General features: G+C 37.2%; 1 protein-coding gene across 11 annotated transcripts in view; it reads right to left on the bottom strand.

Annotated features, from left to right (window-relative positions):
• TENM2 (teneurin transmembrane protein 2) overlaps positions 1–19,976 on the bottom strand; it is a 727,803-nt gene that overhangs the window by 112,646 nt on the left and 595,181 nt on the right. For all 11 annotated transcript variants that reach the window (XM_026858437.1, XM_026858438.1, XM_026858439.1 and 8 more), the window contains one exon: positions 7,770–7,975. In XM_026858437.1, coding sequence (XP_026714238.1) covers positions 7,770–7,975 — 206 coding nt within the window. The remainder of the gene's footprint in view (positions 1–7,769; positions 7,976–19,976) is intronic.

Here is a 19,976-nt window from a genome sequence, read left to right as displayed (position 1 = left end):
CATACATGATAAAAAAAAAAATGTACAAATGGTATTTCTTGACAGCCTGGGTTTTCAGAAAGAAGTTGTAATCAATTATTTGACCCATCAAATTTTAGGTTCCTAACCTGCTTCCAAAGCTGGAAAACTTCAGCCTATGAGAGACACACCCTTTTCTAAGCAATCATCCACAATAAATCCTTGCTGCAAGAGGAACAGAAGTCTTAGATGTAGCTCCAGACACATACTTGAATGGAAGCCCCCATAATGTGAAAACGAACAGGAACAACACAAACGGGAAGTGTATTTTTCTAACGTTGGGTAACTCAGCATCCAATAAAAATACACTGTACAAGTTTTACATCACAGACTAAGAGTTGCTTACCTGAGTTTGTACGTGGAACAATCAGGGGCAAGTAGGATACAAAAACCAGAGGGAGCATGGAAAGGAATAACACAAATCAAGTGGCTGAAGGAATTGAACATATATTAAGGAAAACTGAGAATTTCTGGTTGGATGGTTTCCAAGTAAGGTAAAACATTACATTAATCTTTTGAAAAGGGATCAAACAGAGCAAGTGATTATTTAGAATATAAGAGGGATGGCACCATTAATGGCATGAAACTAAAAAAAGAAAGAAATTTAAGATGAATGTCAGATAAGCTTCCCATCTATTAAGCTCAGTAATAGCCTCCCAATGGAGATGCCACTGCATCACACAATTAAACAGGACTGGAAGAAATATTGGTTAATCTACAACAGGGAATAACTCTGCATAACAAAGCAGCTGGACTAGTTGTCCTAATAGGCTTTTTTTTCTGTCTTTAATGTCTGTGATTGTGGAGCTCTCAAGCTGATGCTATGCTCAACTTACTAGCTCTCATAGTTCTAAGGGAAGCCCTTAAGAAACAACAAAAACAATATATCTAATCTTTTGATAGTTGTATAACAAGTCCCCTATGAAAACACATCTTGTTTTAGACACATTTATCTATGTAGGAGTAGACAGAGATAGATAGACATGTCTAAAGAAAGATGTATGTGTTCAATAAAATACAGTAATAGTATGTGCTTGCTTGCCAGTAGTTTCACTGCATTTCCCTCTGTTATCTCTAGCACATACAGTCTGTGCTTGCAACAGCTATGAGAAAACATACACCTTCACTTGCTTTCAGTTTAAATAGAAAACTGTAATCTTGCATCCTAAACAGACTAAACATCCACAGAGGGCTGCCTTGCACGCTGTATTCCACTCATGAGCAGTGAGTTCTAACAAATAACACACAATATGCAACAAAATAGTGAAGATTCTCCCTTCTAGTAGAAGAGAAAGTCAGATGAACTGATTTGACACTTTAGTGCCATACTACACATCTATTTAAAACAGGGATATAAAAGCTAACCTTTATTTGAAGTTCTGTAACAGTTATATATGAGCAGTATAGAGTCCTTGATACACTTACCCTTCCAACAAAGGGAGAAGTATGGATGTACTATTACTTCATGTTAAACATGTGCACCAATATGCAGTCACAAAGGAAAACCATGACAGGATAGGAATTTGAGCCCAGATCTAATCATGTTGAAAGCTACTGTCACAGTAAGTGCAATATCCACTCTTTCTTATGCCATTAATTGTGGGAAAGAGTAGAAGGAGAATAAAAAGTTTCATCAAACTGTTAAGATCAAATTACCATCCACTTGATCCTTTTTTCACACAGGATTTTTGCAGGAGAAGGTAAATCAGGTAAATTAATACATTTAAGCCAACACACACTAGAGATTTAGAGAATTCTGACATGTCAGTAACTTTCAGAGCATCAGAGGTGCCACACACACATCTATCTCTTAAATCAATGACATTTGGAAATATTGCTAAAACCTATCGTCTAACAGTCAGAGGTTAAGGACAGACTCATCACCTCCCTGGGAAATGTTATTACTCGGGCAACATCTTGGGAAAAAGAAATCTTGCTCCTCAGAACAATCTTTCGCAAAGGGTCATCTAAGGAAGTAGCAATAAAAGCTGACATTTCTCACTGGCAACATGCTGTTCGTCTCTGCTTGTGCTGGCAGGTTCCTCTGCCACCCCTCTGTTTGATGCTGATTCTACCTCATATAGTAGAGAAGGCTCAGCAGTTGGCAAGATCGAAGGGGAAGAGTATTCAGGCTGAAACTGTTTGAAGTAGTTTTAGCTGCAGAATCTCTTTTCACAATGATGCGGTGTGACCTAGTGAGAGCAGGTCCCTTGGCACAACTCCCCATAAGGCTAGAATTTTAACATCGGTGACGTTAAAATTGGTATTGCCCCTCTTTAATCAGACTATGAAGAACTATTTAACGCTCAGGCAAAAGCAAAATTACTAAACCTGAATAACTTTATGAATTCTGACATGTCGGTGACTTTGAGTACTGGAAGTGCCACACACACATCTACTTATCTCTTAAATCAATGACATTTGGAAATATTGCTAAAACCTATCGTCTCTGTGCAAACTGATACAAAATACGAAAAGACATTTTAATCCCTCTTTGGATTACTCATGACTGAGGAAAAAAAGAAGGAATATAATGTATCTGCTGGTGGTTCTTAATGTGTACTAGGTGTATGTATCCCAAAAATCTAAAATCCCTGACGGAAGGGTCACTGAGACAGTACTGTGAATTCATAACTGGGTAAGATTTCTTCACCCAGTTGGCTGAATCATAAATTTGTTTCCTGTGGTCCTGTTGATTTTCTGATTTACCGCACTTTCATGATTAATTACTTTTATATAATTTTGTGCTGAAGATATCACTCTTGCTTTAAAGCTACTTATTGACAAGTATGCATAGATTAGAAGACCAATCTATGAAAAGAATTAAAGTACTTTCATGATTATGAAGAAGCAACTGTGGAATTTTTAATCTAACACACACAACTGTTAAGGAAGAAACAACTAAATCACACAAATTAGGGAATGAATCTGTCAAACCAAACTAAATCTCTGAAGCAATCTGGAAGTTATATTGACTTTTTTTTTTTTTTTTTAATAGGATCCTTTATATTTCATGGTTTCATTCCAAAAGTCACACAAAAATAGCAAAAACTGGTCAGAAACAATATGCACCAGAATTCCCAAATGACTACATCTTCAGAGTTCAATTTTGCAGGGGAGAGTACTTACTATGATTAAAGTTCCATATAAGCAAGTGACTTGCCAGCCTACTTCTCTAAACAAATTCCAAATTCACATTCTCAGTGAGTTTTTTATTTTTACCACATAGCATACCAAAACCCTACTGCATACTTCTATTTACAAACCTAAATCTCCCGCTAAGTTCTTTCTGGACAATTTGTTTTAATATTTCTCCATTCAGTGCTTTCAGTTCTCAGGTGTGTTTTATTCATAGGCTAATAAGGACTTTCTTTTTCCGGTAACCATGGGGAGTCAGCAAAACAGTTTCGGAACTTTACGTGTAGGGTAGTGACTACACTGCACAATGCCATCCATACAGCACAGATCAGCTGAGGCCAGTTGCATGCAGGGAGTGAACCAGTTGTGAAAGCACAGCGAATCAAAGAGAGCTTGCAGGGGTCAAGGCTGAAAACGCAGAGAACCAGCATAATCTTCTTTTTTTTTTTTTTCTTAGATCTGAAACTATTTGCGTGCTATCACAAAATCCCTAACAATGTCCGAAATTAGGAATTGAAAAAAAAAAGATTGCTTAGAGCTCTTGTCTTAATAATGGGTGCCTAATCAAATGGAGGTGGGAGGAAAAAAAAAAGAAAAAACATGTTTGGTGTTGTGGCTAGCATCTGTCTGCAAGCCAAAGCTCTGTAAGACCTAAGCAAGCAAGAAAACATATGTCAGGGAAACTTGTCTGCAAAGTGCTTTAAAATTAGTTTTCCATAAAATCCAATTGGTAATTATTCATTAAAATACACCCATGAAACCTCTGATACCCACAGTGACAGCCAACCGATTTCTTTCAACACTGGAATGTGACATAACATAACCAGTACAATGCAGCACAACGTTCAGTAATAACAGCACTGTTGCCATCACATAACTTTAAGGTGGTCAGAGCACCTAAATGTGTTTGAGCACTGGCTGGAAAACAAGGTAACACTGAAGGTCCCCAGCTATTCAAGTTGTTTCAAGTAAAGCCATTTCCTGTAGTAAATGAAAACAGTTTTCATTTTGACATGAAAAATTTTTAAGTATAAAACACTCTGCTGGAAATTAAAACAATACAACTCCACTCATTGCCTTCTCCAGACATTACAGTGATGTTTTTATGAGGTTACCTTATTTCATGCGTCATTTGGAATGTTCCACCAATGTGTAGTAACATCATAATTGCTGTAAGCTCTGCAGAGTCACTTCATGCATTATTTGACATTTTCAGTTCATTTTCTATACATTACCAATTTATTAATATGACTATCTTCTACTAATTTGCTATTGATCATTCAAGCCTGCAATGTGCATTTTGTTATTTCTACGTATTACTACACAGAGTGGAAGAATTTTGCTTAGAAGTCATTAATTCCTGTTTGTAGTCTGCTTGCCACTCAAAACTGCATTTTTGCCTCTCCCCTAGAGCTCCATTCCCTACACACATGGCACACAGTGCTGCTTCTAGACAAGTTTACAGCTACATCAGTTTGACTGACTAAACCAGGCATTTGGAATATTTGCTAAACAGTAATACTGAGAAGGTTAAATCTCAGCAGGGCTCTCAGACAGGAACTGCATCTTGTTGTCTCAGGTTAATCATGTACCTAATTTGCTGATTATTGACTTGTTCCCACAAAGGATTTTACTTGGCTTGACATACCAGCACTGATCAGTGATGAACTGTCAAGTGTAGTTGTTCACTGCTTTACAGATCATGTCCCTAACCTGCAGAAACAATGATTTTAAATTTCAATTTTGAAATATCGTCTGGTGTCAACTTCAGACTATTTTCATTAATACAAAACCATTCTGCTCCTTTCTGTCAGAAAAAGGCTTGTTTTCACTAACTCAGGCCTGTAACAGTGTGCCTTTCTTTTCTAAAACTATTTCTCATGGTAGCAGCTTGGCTGATTTTTGATTGCTGGGTAAAATTGCCAAGCAATCTTCTGCTGTACCACCCTGTTGACAAGACCAGGACCCTGCATGAATATGGGAAAGTAATTTGTCAGATTATACTGGTGGATTTAATTAACTCCAGTTATGGAAGAGGGTTGGAACTACTTCATCTAAAGATTGGAAGACAAGTTGTCTGAGGAGGAATTCAGCTCAGTAGGAAATACCATTGATATTTCTCATTATTTAATTTAACAGAAAGGTCATGAAATTTATAACCTAACTATGTAAGGTGGAGTGAGAGAAAAAAGAGAACCTTTGCCTGATCACAGTCTTCTCACATGAGATCACAATGAAACCTAGAACAAATATATCTGATCACAGTGCAACAGAAATTAAAGTTCAGATTGAAATTTAAAAAATAATTTTGTACTACCATCCAACTGGATTTCTTGTAAAAGATACAGGCATACCTCCATCATGTCTTAGTCAGACAATTACAATTAACTTGTATTTGTAGCAAACCTTGATGATTGCTTATGAGCTTTTGTTGCCCTAAGTAATTTTCATGTAATGATTTATTCTTTTGTTTGTTTTCAACTAAACTGCGTTTTTTTTCATGGTGGAATGATAGGGGAAGTAAGCGCCAAAATTCTGAATTAAATGAGACATGCTTAATGAATTATGCCACGACCTCACTGCAATGGTTAAAGATCAATAGACATAATTTTACTCTCAAGACAACATATTGAAGCATTACAGCCAATATCAAAACATTCTTAAGAAAGGCTCCCACCTTCAGACATATTATCAGTGGGTATCTTCTGTGTGGCATGGATGTCTAGAAATGGCATAAAATTAGTCCACAGCACTCCACAATTTCCCCAATTTTTCTAGGCTTTGTACAGAACTTCAGGATGCTGTATGCTAACCTCTATCCATATGGAAAAATGACCATTTTCCCTCTCCTCCGTGGGTTGTAGACTGCTGATCCTTATTTCTTACCAGTGAGATATATCTATTCAATAACTCACAGAACATTTTAAAACAGCATACCACAGGAAGTTGATGGAGTTTGGATAGTTAAAGCTCCTTGTTCACAAATTCTTAGAAGCACAGATCATAAACCCATGTAAACCCCTTCCCTCCCTTCCTCCCAACTCTAAAGATTTTGGTCCTCAACTCAGACTCAATTCAGGCAAGAATAAACTCCAAAGAACAAGAGGCAATGCAGAACAGTTCCATAAATTTGTCTCACATGGGGAAGCAGATCCAAAATTCAGTTAATGTAAATGCAGTTTTCCCCCGAAAATTCATTGGTTCACTGTTTGTACCATGAGTTTGTGCATACACATGGACACAGTTCGCTTAGGGTTGATATCTTCTAGCAGGCTGTATGAACATACTTTCCCTATATGGCAATATGTAGCAATGCAATTATGTTAAAGCCTCTGGGATTTTAGCTTAGACCATGTATTTTAACCATTTATGTAATTGCAGTTTGCTTTGCCAAATGAAAAAAATAGCAGCAGTTCTTTGTATGTCAGGGCAATGCATTTAGAACTATTAAATGAGGATTTCCAAAAGGGATCATGGAGTTCTACATTTGTTTTTTGGAAATTCTATACTAAATAAAGCATTTTAAGTTTAGGTGATAATTTCTGAATCTGAATAAAGAACCAGTTTTTAGCAGTAAGGATATGCATGATGGAAGGGGTCCTTTCCAAAAGCTGGTTGCTATTTCTGCTTCCCTTGCACTCTAAAGAATGGAGGCTCTTTCCTTTTAGTATGTGTAACTGCAAATATATTATTTCTCATTACAATTCTAATCTAAGTAAATGGGAATCCCTCCATTCACATTAATGAGTCTTCAATATAATAAAAACATTTCTCTTTGTAACGGAAAATATAGCTATATCTTCTCACGCAAAAAACCTAAAACACCCACTGCACATCCCAAAAGAAAAAGATACTTAAATCTGGTCTCACTAACTGTAAAACTATCGTTACTTACAGCTCTTAGCTCTGTACTACAGGGTTACTGTAAAAATGTGGTGTCACTGAGTTTTCATCTTTGAGGCTAGTTAGAAATCAAGAAGAATTGGGTTTCCCAACTGCAAGACTTGCCCCATGTCCGACTCAGATATTACACCTAAATACCGTCCTTGAAGAAAAAGTAGTAAAATTAAAGCTCTCAAACACTTGGCCACTGCATTATGTTCTCTAATATGGCTGGGTAGCAGTGGTGCCAAGGTCTGTTGCATATCCTAACAAAATGCCATTCCAACCGCCTGTGGAGATTAAAACTTCTATAAAGATAGAAAATAGTATGTGAACATATCTAGCTGTGCATGCATTCCAACCGTATACAGTGCTTTGATACTGTGAGTTTAACCAACACACTCATCATTTTTGAGTGGTATGTAACTGGGATAGGTTTATCCCAATCAGTGCCAAGATCTTGACAGAGATTTAAAACCTTGAGTGCAAACTACTAGTTATCTTAAAAACCCAAATGGCAAGAACATCATTGATTACTTCTTTTATCAACGTACTGTTGAGGTATGTAATAACTTAGAAATCGTAATATCAGGGCGTTCAGTTAAATATCACTAAGTTATTCCCAGGAATCCCTAAACTTGAGCTCCATAAACTCCCGCATAAATCTAACACAGATGCTCTAAACTTTTGCATTTTGACATTTAAAGCCAACAAATACATTGATAAAGTACCTGGGCATGTGATGGTGGGAGTCCTCTTCTTATATAAACACCAAAAAGAGCATCCTTCCCTAAGGATATGTTGAACTTCAGGAACTGTGGCTGGCTGATATGGATCTGAGACCGCCAAAAAACTCCAGGGGGCACTTCCTGGGTGACCCTGCGGCCAACTTCAGTTTCTCCACTGTCTATGCTGCTATTCCTAGCAACCCATGGTCCTATAAAATAAAAGCAAATAGAAATGAAATGAGATAACTGCTTTTAATACAGGTATTTTTATTTATTCAAGATGAACATCTGTGGCAGGGCTACCTTTTAAATCAAACTCTAACTTTCTTATTCTGATGCAATCTGCCTGCTGTTTCAATCAGTATGTATGAGTTTGGCCCATCTATTTGAAGTAAGAAGACTGTGAACCTTTTTCTGTAGTGTATCTGCAATCTTCTAAACCATCCAACCCTTTAATTCTGCAACTGCTCTTTACCGATCAAATATAGTAACAGTAGAAAGTCAATTAAGCACATACAAATCTCCCTGTGCTCTTTTCAGTTGCATCTTGTATGCAATCAGGGTATAAAAAAGTTATCAGAAAGGTGAACCAAAGGGGTAACTTTAATCTAAGTGAACTGATTGAAAATTTTTATTACCATTGTTTTATATAGTAAAAGTAGTCCAATAAACTCCAGGTCATAGACAAGAGAGTTGACAGAAGAAATGAAATGCACAGAAAAGGATTTAGAGGATAGCTTCTGTACTCTAACATGCATCTTCTCCTTGAAAGAAAGTTAGTACAACTCAATGTGCTGCCTTTTAAGTTCTCTCTGCCTGAAGCAGGGACTATCTACAAGTCTTTCTCCCCTGTGCTGTGGTTAGTTAAAATCCATCATTCGATGGTTCTTCAGCATGCATTATTGAAGACAAGATACAAGACCTTTCTGGTTGAGTGCTCTGGCTTCCAGCCCATGAAACAGTCGACCTTTAAAACATGGTGCAAATCCCTTCTGTTCTTAGCTGAACAGGATCTTTCTGAGGCTACACATATTTTAAACATGGAGTGCGATACGTGAAGAGTTAGCAGTGCTTTCAAGCTACAGTATGTGGCAATGTTTGATTTTGTGTTCCATATTCCCAAACAACATGGTGATAAATCCATTTTAAAATTATTGCAATAGACACTATAAAGACCAGAAAACCACAGAAAATATCTTTTAACAATGACAGAAATTTAAAGGTACCATTAATATCACCATTAATACACACTGGATGGTAGTGATACCTCTGACACAAGTAGACAGTATTTGTTAAAAGCTCAGGGTTTACTTCATGTTTTTTTCATGGTGTAATGCTATTTCAATAAATGGCAAGTTACTTTTGAAATATATTCCAGCATGGTAAGAATGTAACAGGATGGCACAGAATGACATATAATTCCAGCAGGTAAGTACATAACAGCTTTTCTGTCTTGACTATCTTTAATTGAGAGAGCTGCAATTGGTTTCAATTATAGATGCCAAATTATCTATGTTAGCAGCACTTACACTTGTACATAATGAAACAGATATTATGTTGGCAGTGTTTTGAAATGGTAAAATAATGCTCTGAATACCAACTGCTATACAGTTTTTGGCAACTTATTTGTTTTTTCATTTCCTATGTTAATGGGTCTACAATAACATCACAGCACTAAGAAAAAAAAAAAAGGCGGAAGCAGTTGCAAAGATAGGCTGCAAAGGAAGGAAAAATGGTTGGGAATGTCAAGCAATGTGCCTTGAGAGCCATCCAAGAACACAAATATCAACCAGATTCAAACATGTAATGTTTCATAAGAATCACATGATTTCATTTCTAATAGATTACCGCAACAGAGGATATCTCAAAGTTACTACCTCAATGAAGTCGGGCACTATCTCACTAGAATTTAAATTAGTCCTTACCTACACAGATAAGAAAACCAGCTACAGAGCACATAAAATAACCTGTTGAATGCAATACTGGAATCACTGGCAGAGCTGTGAAGCCAGCGTAAGACTGGGGGTTCCTTCATCTCCTTTGAGTACAACATTACACTTCACAATTCCAAGTTATTGTGATAAATGCTGCTTCTAAAGAAATACTTGGTAGCACACTTGTGCTACCAAGTATTTCTTTAGAAGCAGACTGCGCATACTTAAATGAACATTAACTGTATCCAATCTGAGAACAGACTCCTTGACACACTATAAAGAACCTTGTTCTTCAGTATATCCATATTCAAAGTGAAGCAGTCAAAGAAAATGCTATTTCCAGGAAGTATTACAGTCGGGATTATTATGATGATGATAAAAGCTGTTTAAATAAAAAAGTTGGGAAGATTAATAGACCAGTGCCTCTTCCAGTATTCTCTGTCCACAGACTCTTTACATCAATGCTTGCCTGCATTACATATTTTTTTCAGTTTGGTTAATTTCATGCTTACAACCAAGCTACTCCAGTCCATGAAGCTAGTGCAAATCTTTTGACATAAAGAATCCTGAAGTTGGTAAGTGTAATCTATTGCTGAAATCCACATGTAAAATAGGTGTAAATCTGGAGTTTAGGTCTGTTTGAAATCAGTAGCCTCGGCCCATGTTGGAATCTGCTTTTCATTTAGTTTCTTTTTAAACAATACTTTATACATTTTAATATAGTATATATATAATACTTTATACTTTTTAACACAGTTCTAGAATTCAGTGGAGCAGTGGTCATGTATATTCAGAGATATGTCTTGTATCAGCAGCACAAAGCTAATATTCCAATTAGTTAAAAAATAAACAGCTTATAGTCACTTACTTCATGTCATAATCATATATGTAACATATGTATATAAACATATATATATATTGGGCCTATTAAGTCCTGAAATGGCTACTAACGACATAAATAGCCTATGCTACAAGTTAAATTTTAGAAAAATGAATCCTTGTCAGAAGCCTAAGAGGTGACAGGGTGTTAGAATGGCCTCATGCATACATTTGTTTTACAAATTACTGAGTCACGTGTTTTTCATCTATATCAAATAGATATTACAATGAATATCGGTTCAGCTACTGTACCTCACTTTTATCCAGTGCAGCAAGCTTAGTGAGCATGCAAATGGTAAATCCACCATAGTCTCTGCTGGAGTTTGTGGTTTCATTGGCTATTAAGCAGCTTCAAAACACCACCACCACCAATGACTTTTGCTAATTACTTTGCTTCCAAGCCTGCTGAGTTCACTAGATATATAACTTTGCAAATAACTTAGATTCTTATTGGAAACTCAAGTTTCAGTATTTCTGGTTGAATTTAGCCTTAGCCTCCTCTGGTTTTCCAGAACTGTGTTTTGTATTTCTATCTGGGAAAGGGTATTTTTCAGAAGTCAAGAATCCTCAAATACGTCAGTTAAGCTAAAAAGAGAATATTCCAGTCATCAGGAGAAACAGAGTTACATTCACACTACTTCAGCATGTACCTCAGAGGTAAACAAACACATTGGATGTCAAGCTTTCCCAACAAAGCATTATTAGAAAAAGACCATTCCTTTATATTTGTTATGAAAATTTTAAAGTTATTAAAAATTGGTAAAAACTGTACATAAGACAACTGAATTTGTGACTATCAGTCAACCTAGAGACATGATTCAGGTTCCCAATACTGAAATGACTCAGTTCAGTTTGGCATTAGCTTTGGGAGCATCTCCCCAGAGATGCTCTTTTTTTTTCTTGACAACATAAATGGCCTGGTTTCTAGTTGTCCAAACCACTCCTTCTGGAACATTTCAGCATCTCAGGAGAATCTACCTAGGAAAAGAGCTGTGACAGCTACAGGGGTTCAACACAGCAGAGGATTTTAAGAACAGGATAGATGAGCCAAATACCACGTGATCAAGATACACTTAACCTACAACAAAGAATGGAAAGGATGGATGACCACTTATTTTCAAGTTTGTATTTCTGTAGTATGGCATGCCTCTGCTCTACATCCAGCTTGTGCCACATCTGTGAGAAACTGCTGCTGCCTCACCTCCAGCATGCTTAAAGGGATCCTTATTTTTGCTTTTTAGAATTTAATACATGACATCCTGTTTTTATGGCTCTACATTGCAGTGCTGAAATAACACAATTGAGAAATGCTTGAAGTTGTACTAAAATATAAGCTTTATACTTGGAAGTTTAACTAACAACTTATAAGTTTTAAGTCCAGCAAGCTGTCAGAGCTCTAAAGACTATGCATTATTGAATCATACTCTCATAAATTCCTGCTGAGTTACTCTTGTTAGTATGACACAAAACTAGTGAGAGCATCTTGGTCCTAATCCTTGTGTCAACAGCCAGTGCACCTGAGTTGGTCATGATGTTCTCAGATGGCTACTTGTAAAACAGAAATATTGGCAATGACCTGTTAAAAATTCTCACCTTGAAGATGAGTAATGCAAAGCAGTCACATAAAAATACTACAGGGGTCTCAACACTGGTCTCTTCATGTTCCTTCCTCCCCAAGTTAGAAATACAAAAGTGAAATGCAAAGTAGATAGGACACCTGAACCTCATTTCTTAGTTAATAGGCTTAAGGTGTTTTGTTTTTTTTTTTAAACCTAAAAAGCAGAAGATCATCCTAGCTTTATATTTGCAATGCCTTTTTCTGCACTAACAGCTTCACTTATAAGCTCTGTCTCTGGAGACTCAAACTTTTTTTATACCTCCCTTCAGTCTTCACCTCCTAATGTAGAGAAAGTGTCTTGCCACCTGACTCACTCCCCTCCAGCTCTTTTTAGAAGTTTTTCCATTTTGATGGACCACTGCAGATCACGTTCAAACATGAACTGCATTTAAGTGAAGTTACAGATCTGACAAACTGACAAATCTGGGAAGAAAGACTAGCCTAAACAACTCATACTATTGTGAACAAATAAATCCGAACATCATTATCTCTGCTGTGGGTGACTGTTTTAGAGTTTTGTCTGTTTATCTCATAACCCCATGGATACATGATTTTTTTTTTTTCCTGTGATTTCCTCTCTAGAAACATCTATAAAAGAGAGTTTTAAAAGCATACTTCTTCATCTTACCCAGGGGAGCCATTTCAATTGCTCAGTCAAACATATATTTATCAACTAAATAACACTTATTCATTTAAACTGCTGTGTTATTTACCCAGTTGAATTACTATTTTGGCATATACATTTGAAAAGACTGCTTTAGAACTCAAGTATATTTGCCTTTGAAGCTATCAAACAGGCAACACATGACAACAGCAATGCAAACTCCCCCTGCTAACTTGTCAGCAGGCCTCATCTTTGAGCTTGAGGTCAGTTTGAAGGTGGCAGCTGATAGGACATGCCCAGTCAGCCTCTAATTTAACTGATGTCAAGCAGTGTCAGCTATGGAGGCAGAACTGTATCTACACCGAAACCAGATATACTTGAGTATTTATTATAGGCTCCTCTCCCATACTGTAGCTAAAATTAAAAAATAAAAATGAAATCTGGCTACCAGCAGTGTCACGCTACAGACATCACATTTAAATAGCAATTAACTCCAATGCTTTGACTGTGTGCCTTTGCGACGGTGATGACTGTAAATTGCGTCTTGATAACACTCTTGAAAAATATCTAGCAGAATAACCATTCCAAAGGATCCATAATGAACTACCAAGATAATTTGGACAATTTCAAATTAAATACAAGGAATAAATATCACCAATGTTGGTTAAAGAGAATTCTCTTTTACTTCTCTTCCAGTACCTCTGCATTTCGTATAAATCACTGCTGCAGACATAGCTTTCCTTATCTTTTTATCGAACTTATTTTTCTGTTCTTGTCTGTTATATAGCTAAGGATTTTCACAGATGACTCAGAATTCCAAAGAAATTTATGGTACAGCTGTGTAAAGGAAACCATTCAATATAAAAATACACTCCACTGACTTTTTGGCAGAAAAGAATGCGTGGGAATTACTATGGTTTTCAATGATAGCTTGATTTTTTGCTCAGGTAAATTTGCTACTTATATGATCAGACATTTCTTATTGTTTCAGAAAGGCAAATAAAGAAAGTAGAAAATGTCTTCTCTATACAAATTTCTTGACTGGAAAAATCTGTGCTATGCACTATTACCACATTGATCACTTCAGATATGAATTTAGTCTTCAAAATATCTACCACTAATACGTTAGTGCCCTAGGACCCAAGTGAATACCCATTCTTTTTGAAATGTGTACAATAGATTGACTACTGATACAAAACAAATTCCCACGGCTACAGTAAAGCAAAAAGCCAGGAAATGAGAGTTTGTCTGGAGAAGCTGCTATGACACATCTTGAACTTCAGTTATGCTGAAAATGCTGAGGTACTAATGAGCTATACTTTGTGAAGTGAGGAGGAAGGAAGCTTCTGAATTTATATGAGCTTTCAGGAGTCCAGTAAAACAGCTTCTGAAACAAAATTGAAATCTCGGGCTTTCTGGTCAGTATCCCATATTTCTGTTGTTGTGAAAAGAAAGAAATGCTGCAAAGAGGGTTTCTGCTTGTGACCACTGCTCTGTCTCAGCTGCAGCCAAACTGGCTCTGCAGGTGAAATTAAGAAACATGCCTTAATTAATACCCTGATACACCTAAAATTTAGGCACATCTTGACATTCATGTGGGCATGGCTTCACAAGATTCATTGTTTTCTGAACCAGAAGCAAATTATAACTGAAATAAATTTGAGATGTTAGTTCACTGCATTTCACACAGAACAAATACATAATAGGGTGAATTCCTACATCAACTAACAATCATCTCTGATGGTATATAATACATCAGCTAACTTTAAACACAGTAACTCATACTATCACCATCAACACAATCACAAAAATAAAACTCCTGTTCTGTTGAACTTCAGTCAAATACTTTGCTTTTCCTAGGCAGCCCTAGAGGCTGATATATTTTCAGAAGACCACATCTGCAAGCCTTCATAGCGTCCATGTTAATACTTGAGCTTGCTAATGTGTTAATTAAGATGTACATTACATTAGCCACATAACTAGTTAATAAGATTAATCCACCTGGAAAATGATGGCATGTCTTGATTAAATTGAAGGAAGGTAACGGAAGTGACATTTAAAATACATTGATTGTTATTACATTTTGATCGTCTGTTTCAAAGCATCTGAAAGGAAATAGTAGAAACCAAAAGATTCATGCTGTTTACATTGTTAATGAGGTATGAATTTTTTTATCTTTTGCAACATGACAAAGAGTTCCCTCCAGTTGTTCCCAAGGCCTTACACTGTCTGAAAAGTAGGATTAGGTTCCAGCAGGAACACAGCTGGGGGTAGAACCAGTATCTCAGGCAGTCAAGTCAGGGCCTATTCTATTGGCACCTGAACGCAACTCATCCAATACATTAGGTGGCAAATCCATTTAATAATTTTGTTATTCCTTTAACATTGCCTGTCTGCTCCACTGATAATAAAAATAATCACTTCTGTACGCAAACCAGAGATGTGACTCAGAGCTGCAGCACCTGGCTGAAGTCTCAACATCACCTGAAGAGAGCTGAAGACAACCTGTACAGCTCCACAATGACTGCTGCGCTTAGCTTTCTGTATCTAAATTTCTGCTAGATTAGTAGAGAGCTGGTTTTCCCCTCTCTCATCTCAAGCAAGTAAATTGGAGTCAAACTTAACAGCAAATTTAACTTTCTTCATTTCATTATTGCCATTATATTTACAACGCTGAATTTGATAACTGGAAACAAGCTGATTTTGATAACTGGAAACAACTATTCTTCATGATATGTCAGTACTTTACCATTTAATTAATTATAATTGTATTTTCAAAATCCACACACTGTGGTAGACTTAGCAAAATATCTCATAAACTGAGCATGAACCTGGATCAAGCTGTTTGGTCCAAAGAAACACAAACCCTGGGTTACGTGAGTATCAGAACACAAATTCAAATCTACCTTTTCCAATTAGTATATTTAAGGTAACTGAAGTGATCTTTCAGGTCCACATTGATTGCACATAACTGTCTTTGGTGTCATAAAATGTGGGTTTCTAGGATCAGAGACCAGAATCTCTTACTGTGTTTTTCAGCTTTATAGAACCTTACTGTAGGAAACAATCAAGATAAAAAAATACCAAGCCAATTCTGAATTCATAGAAAATATGCTAAATTTGTGAGCACACCGAAGACAGTATGTCATAAACAAAAAACCCTACACCAAAACATTCTTTACTTGGATCTGCAGCTGGAGTTAGTTTGGATATTTACACACAAATGACAGTTTATTTTAGGTGTTCTCTGAAATAATTAAAGTTGACTTTTATAGTATATTCTGTCAATTAGAAAGGAAACAGCACATAGATACATATTTTATGATGTGTGTCTAGCCTACAACGTAAGTTTAAATGTAGAATATATTTTTGTCACAGATTAACAGAATCTAGACACGGAAAAATCCCATAAACTCATCTAATTTACTTCTTTGTGAAGAAGGAATTATTCCCAAACATGACCCTCCCCCTTTTCCTTATTTTAGATTTATTACACCAAAATTCTAACATTATCCTTACACAACTGTAACAAATGGGCTTCACTCTCAGAAAGTTGGGGTTTTTTACTATCTGTCTCATCCCTGTAGCAACTCCACAATTCCATGGCAGTGCTAACTTTTGGTTTGTATGTACTATGAAGGGATACTACTTTATAATTTGTATTAAGAAAGGAATTTTTCTTTACTTTTGTCTCTTAATCTAAATCCCTAGTTCAGCGCAACTTCCAGAGCCTAAAGGCAAAACCAAAAAGCTATCTAGTCCTTTGTTTACAGTCAGAGCACAGTGGACTTCACTTGCAGTTTTACAGCAGTACTGAGGCTTTTTCTGCCCGTTGCACTTGCCTACCCCTTTCAGATATCCCCACTATTAGCAAGATTCAGTGTGCAATTACAAAAAAGCAGCGACTGTGTTATCTTAATAGTGAATTTTGTTTTCATTCAGATAGAAAGCTGCAGTAATAAAGTAATTTACATTCCTCTTAAATGCAGTTTTATTATTTCATACCAGAATTTAGTCTCTTAATAAGGAACAAGCAGATCAAATTGAAATATCTGTTGTTGTTTGGTTTGGGGTTTTTTTTGTGCTTTTTTTTTTTTTTTAATCTTTCAAATTGCTCTAGTCTGAAATGCCTTGCTTGCTGAGTAGACACAGCTTGCGTTTAAGTGGCCGTTGTCAGTCTAGGGGTTAAAGGTTTCTTTGGGAGACCTATGTTTTGAAAAGAATGGCTTCATCCTGAGTTGTGTCAATTATAGAAAGGTCACTCTCCACAGCCAGAGCCCTGAGCCCTGAAATGGTTGTTGTGTTAAAAGCTGTCAGAGGCTTTCCTAAAAACTGCTGGGATAGCAATATTAACTTGGACATAATAAAAGGAAAGGTGAGGTAGAAGAACTTTTCACCCTTCCCTTCTGTAAGAATTTGTCTTTTAGACATTCCTTGTGTTCATCCAAACCTGTCATTCATAGTATTCCACAGTGGAAGATTACTTGCCTAAATATTGTTCTCCCCCCTTCTCCAAGATTATCAACATTTCACCAACCTTCTACAAATGTCAGAAGAACAAGTAAACTTTTCCAACATGCTCTGAGGCAAGCTAACTGCAGCAATTTAAGACACATCTAGCAGTTGTCTCCTAGTCTCCTCTACAGGAGGTTACCACTCCCAAAACAGCCGGCATCTCAGCCTCTTCAAATGTGCAAAGCTAATTAGAGTGGGGATGGGATAAACTGCCAGGATTTGCACTGAAGTGCCCCAGGCAGATGAGCTCATTGCAATTCAACAATTCTGCTGCCCTATATTTGCACGGAGATGGCAACAAAAAGCTGCAGGGGAGGGAATTTGGAAACGTGTTAAACACTGCAGTTGTCTGCTAAGTGACCATAATTGCAGACCTGAGCTCTTCAGGTTCCTGCCTAAAACCATAGGGTCTCTCACCTGTGCACAATCTGGAAGAAGTTCAGCAGTAATATAAACATTCTGCCTTGTACTTAGGGATGTGCTGGTCATCCAGTTTGACCTACAGTCAGTCAGAGATGAAAGCCAAGCCAACAGCTGTCTGAAAATCTATAGTTTTTTTGCCACCATTAGGATGTAGGATTTCACGAAAAGGAGGAATTCAAAATTAGTCCCTCCAGGGCAAACGTGAAGAAGCTGAGGTGCAACAGCATCATTTATTGAAAACAGAAGCAAATCCATGAAATGATCAGGCACACCAAAGAACAACTCAGCTTCTTTTCCCCAGCTCTATTTTAACTGATTTTTTTCCAACACATCCAACGCAAGCATCCTGTGTTAGCATTTGTTTCTAACACTTGTGTTGGCAATCAGTAAGTTTAACACAAGCCACAGGTCCGCGGAGAGCAAGATGATGCTCAGCTCTGAACAAAACTCTTCTGTTGAGCAATAGCAAGTGCTCTTACTTTTCTGTTTCAGTCACCCCATCCCACTTTCACGGAACACTAACGCCTTTGAGGTGTCCTGACAAATTGAAACACTGTTCTGTCTTATCAAAGTTTTTGTAATTATCAGGGAAAACTTTATTGTGATGTAGCAAAGAAAACACCTGAATCTCACCAATAAAAACCATTCGATTTAAATTATTAAAATCCTTTTCACAACATGTAATTACTCTGTATTTCTAATATGTGCATTCTCAGTTTAAGAAAGTATTCCTGTTACTCGATTTCCCCTCATTCTCATTGCCCTGTCTCTGTCATCCTCCACTGGAACAAAGTTTTTCTTTAGGAGAAAAAGGATTCATTTGTTGTCTACGTTGCTCATATCACGGGACAGAGTATATAGTATGGGTCAAATTCTGATGTCGTTTACGTTTTCTATTAGAACTGCACCTGAGAAAGAGGAAACCACAGGGATTTGGTCCCACCTGGAAGCCAAAGTTCTTGACTTCTCTCAAGCAGTACAATGCACTTCTACCAAGTCAAGCCCTTTCTTTTCCTTCGAGATCACCAAGCTGTACCTGCAAGCAGGGCACGCAGCCAGCAACACGTGCATTTTTTGACCCAGCCCTTCCTCAGTAGTGCCCGAGGGCGCACATCTCCCTAGCAGGCGGGGCTCTAGCAATGGCGCGGTTTGAGCGCTGACGCACAGAGGGCCGGGTAAGAGCAGCCCCTGTCTCTTATACTATACTAAAATGGTGTTTGAGGGGATTCACTATCTGTTTCGGGCAGAAAATACATGTGATTATGGGTACCCATATAACTGTTCACTTCTGCAGTGTCAGATCCACTGAAGATATTTTGTGTCTGATTACAAGCAATTGTAGAAGAGCTGATGTGGTCACAAATGGAGCAGCAGCGGCCACACAGCTAAGTGTTCAGAGATTAAACACTAGGGATAGTTAAAGCAAAAGATTTATCACAGGAACTGCAATTTACAGTGCCTGAGACATCACTCAGACACATAATCTTTGAATACAGGGAATCCATTTAGATGTGACTGATTCATATACATATTCCTAAAACCCAAGAAAACGAAACAAAGCTCCCCTCACCACCAGAATCTGTCTATCCCAACTCCTGGAAAGCTCTCAGCACACAATCTATGCAGAGTTTAACCTCCGTATTTTTGACAAAAGCAGCTGAGAAGCAAGACTGCTTTCATATCACCTTCCCCGAGACATACCCACGGACCAAGCCAAAGTCTAAGAACAGTAACTAAAATCAGGGGACATTTTGTGTGAAGAGAGCAGTTGCCAGATTTTGCATTCATGCTGAATTTGCAAAATTTTTTATATTAGGAAAAAAAACCCTGAAAATACACTAAAGCATCTGGTATTTTAAAAAATACCAAGTATGAAGCTGAAAAGGATGTTTTGCTGAGAAACTAGTCAAAATTTATTTCTAGAGAATGTTTAAGAATTCCTGGAAAATATACAAAAATTTTACACGGGATCATATGTTTTGTTCAATTACAACTTTTTTGTTTTGCCAAAACAAACATTTTAAAAGGCTTTTCGGTCTAATCTCAAGCAACTAATTCACTTTTCAGTATGGCAATGAAACTGAAAAATTATTCACAAACACAAAGCTCAAACAACAAACAAGTCGCAGCTTATACAGACTCTCCCCGTCGAGTGAGAGACATCATCTCTGGTGCAGTCGTGAGGGGGCTGGGGGATGCCAGGTAGCAGGGCAGCTTGTGGCATGTCTGTGCTGTCA

This window comes from Athene cunicularia, assembly GCF_003259725.1.
Source record: "Athene cunicularia isolate RWA chromosome 13 unlocalized genomic scaffold, athCun1 chr13_part1, whole genome shotgun sequence".
In the NCBI taxonomy this organism is placed as follows: Eukaryota; Metazoa; Chordata; class Aves; order Strigiformes; family Strigidae; genus Athene; species Athene cunicularia.
Note: the sequence above shows the minus strand (reverse complement) of the source record. Positions and strands in the feature narration are given on the sequence as shown.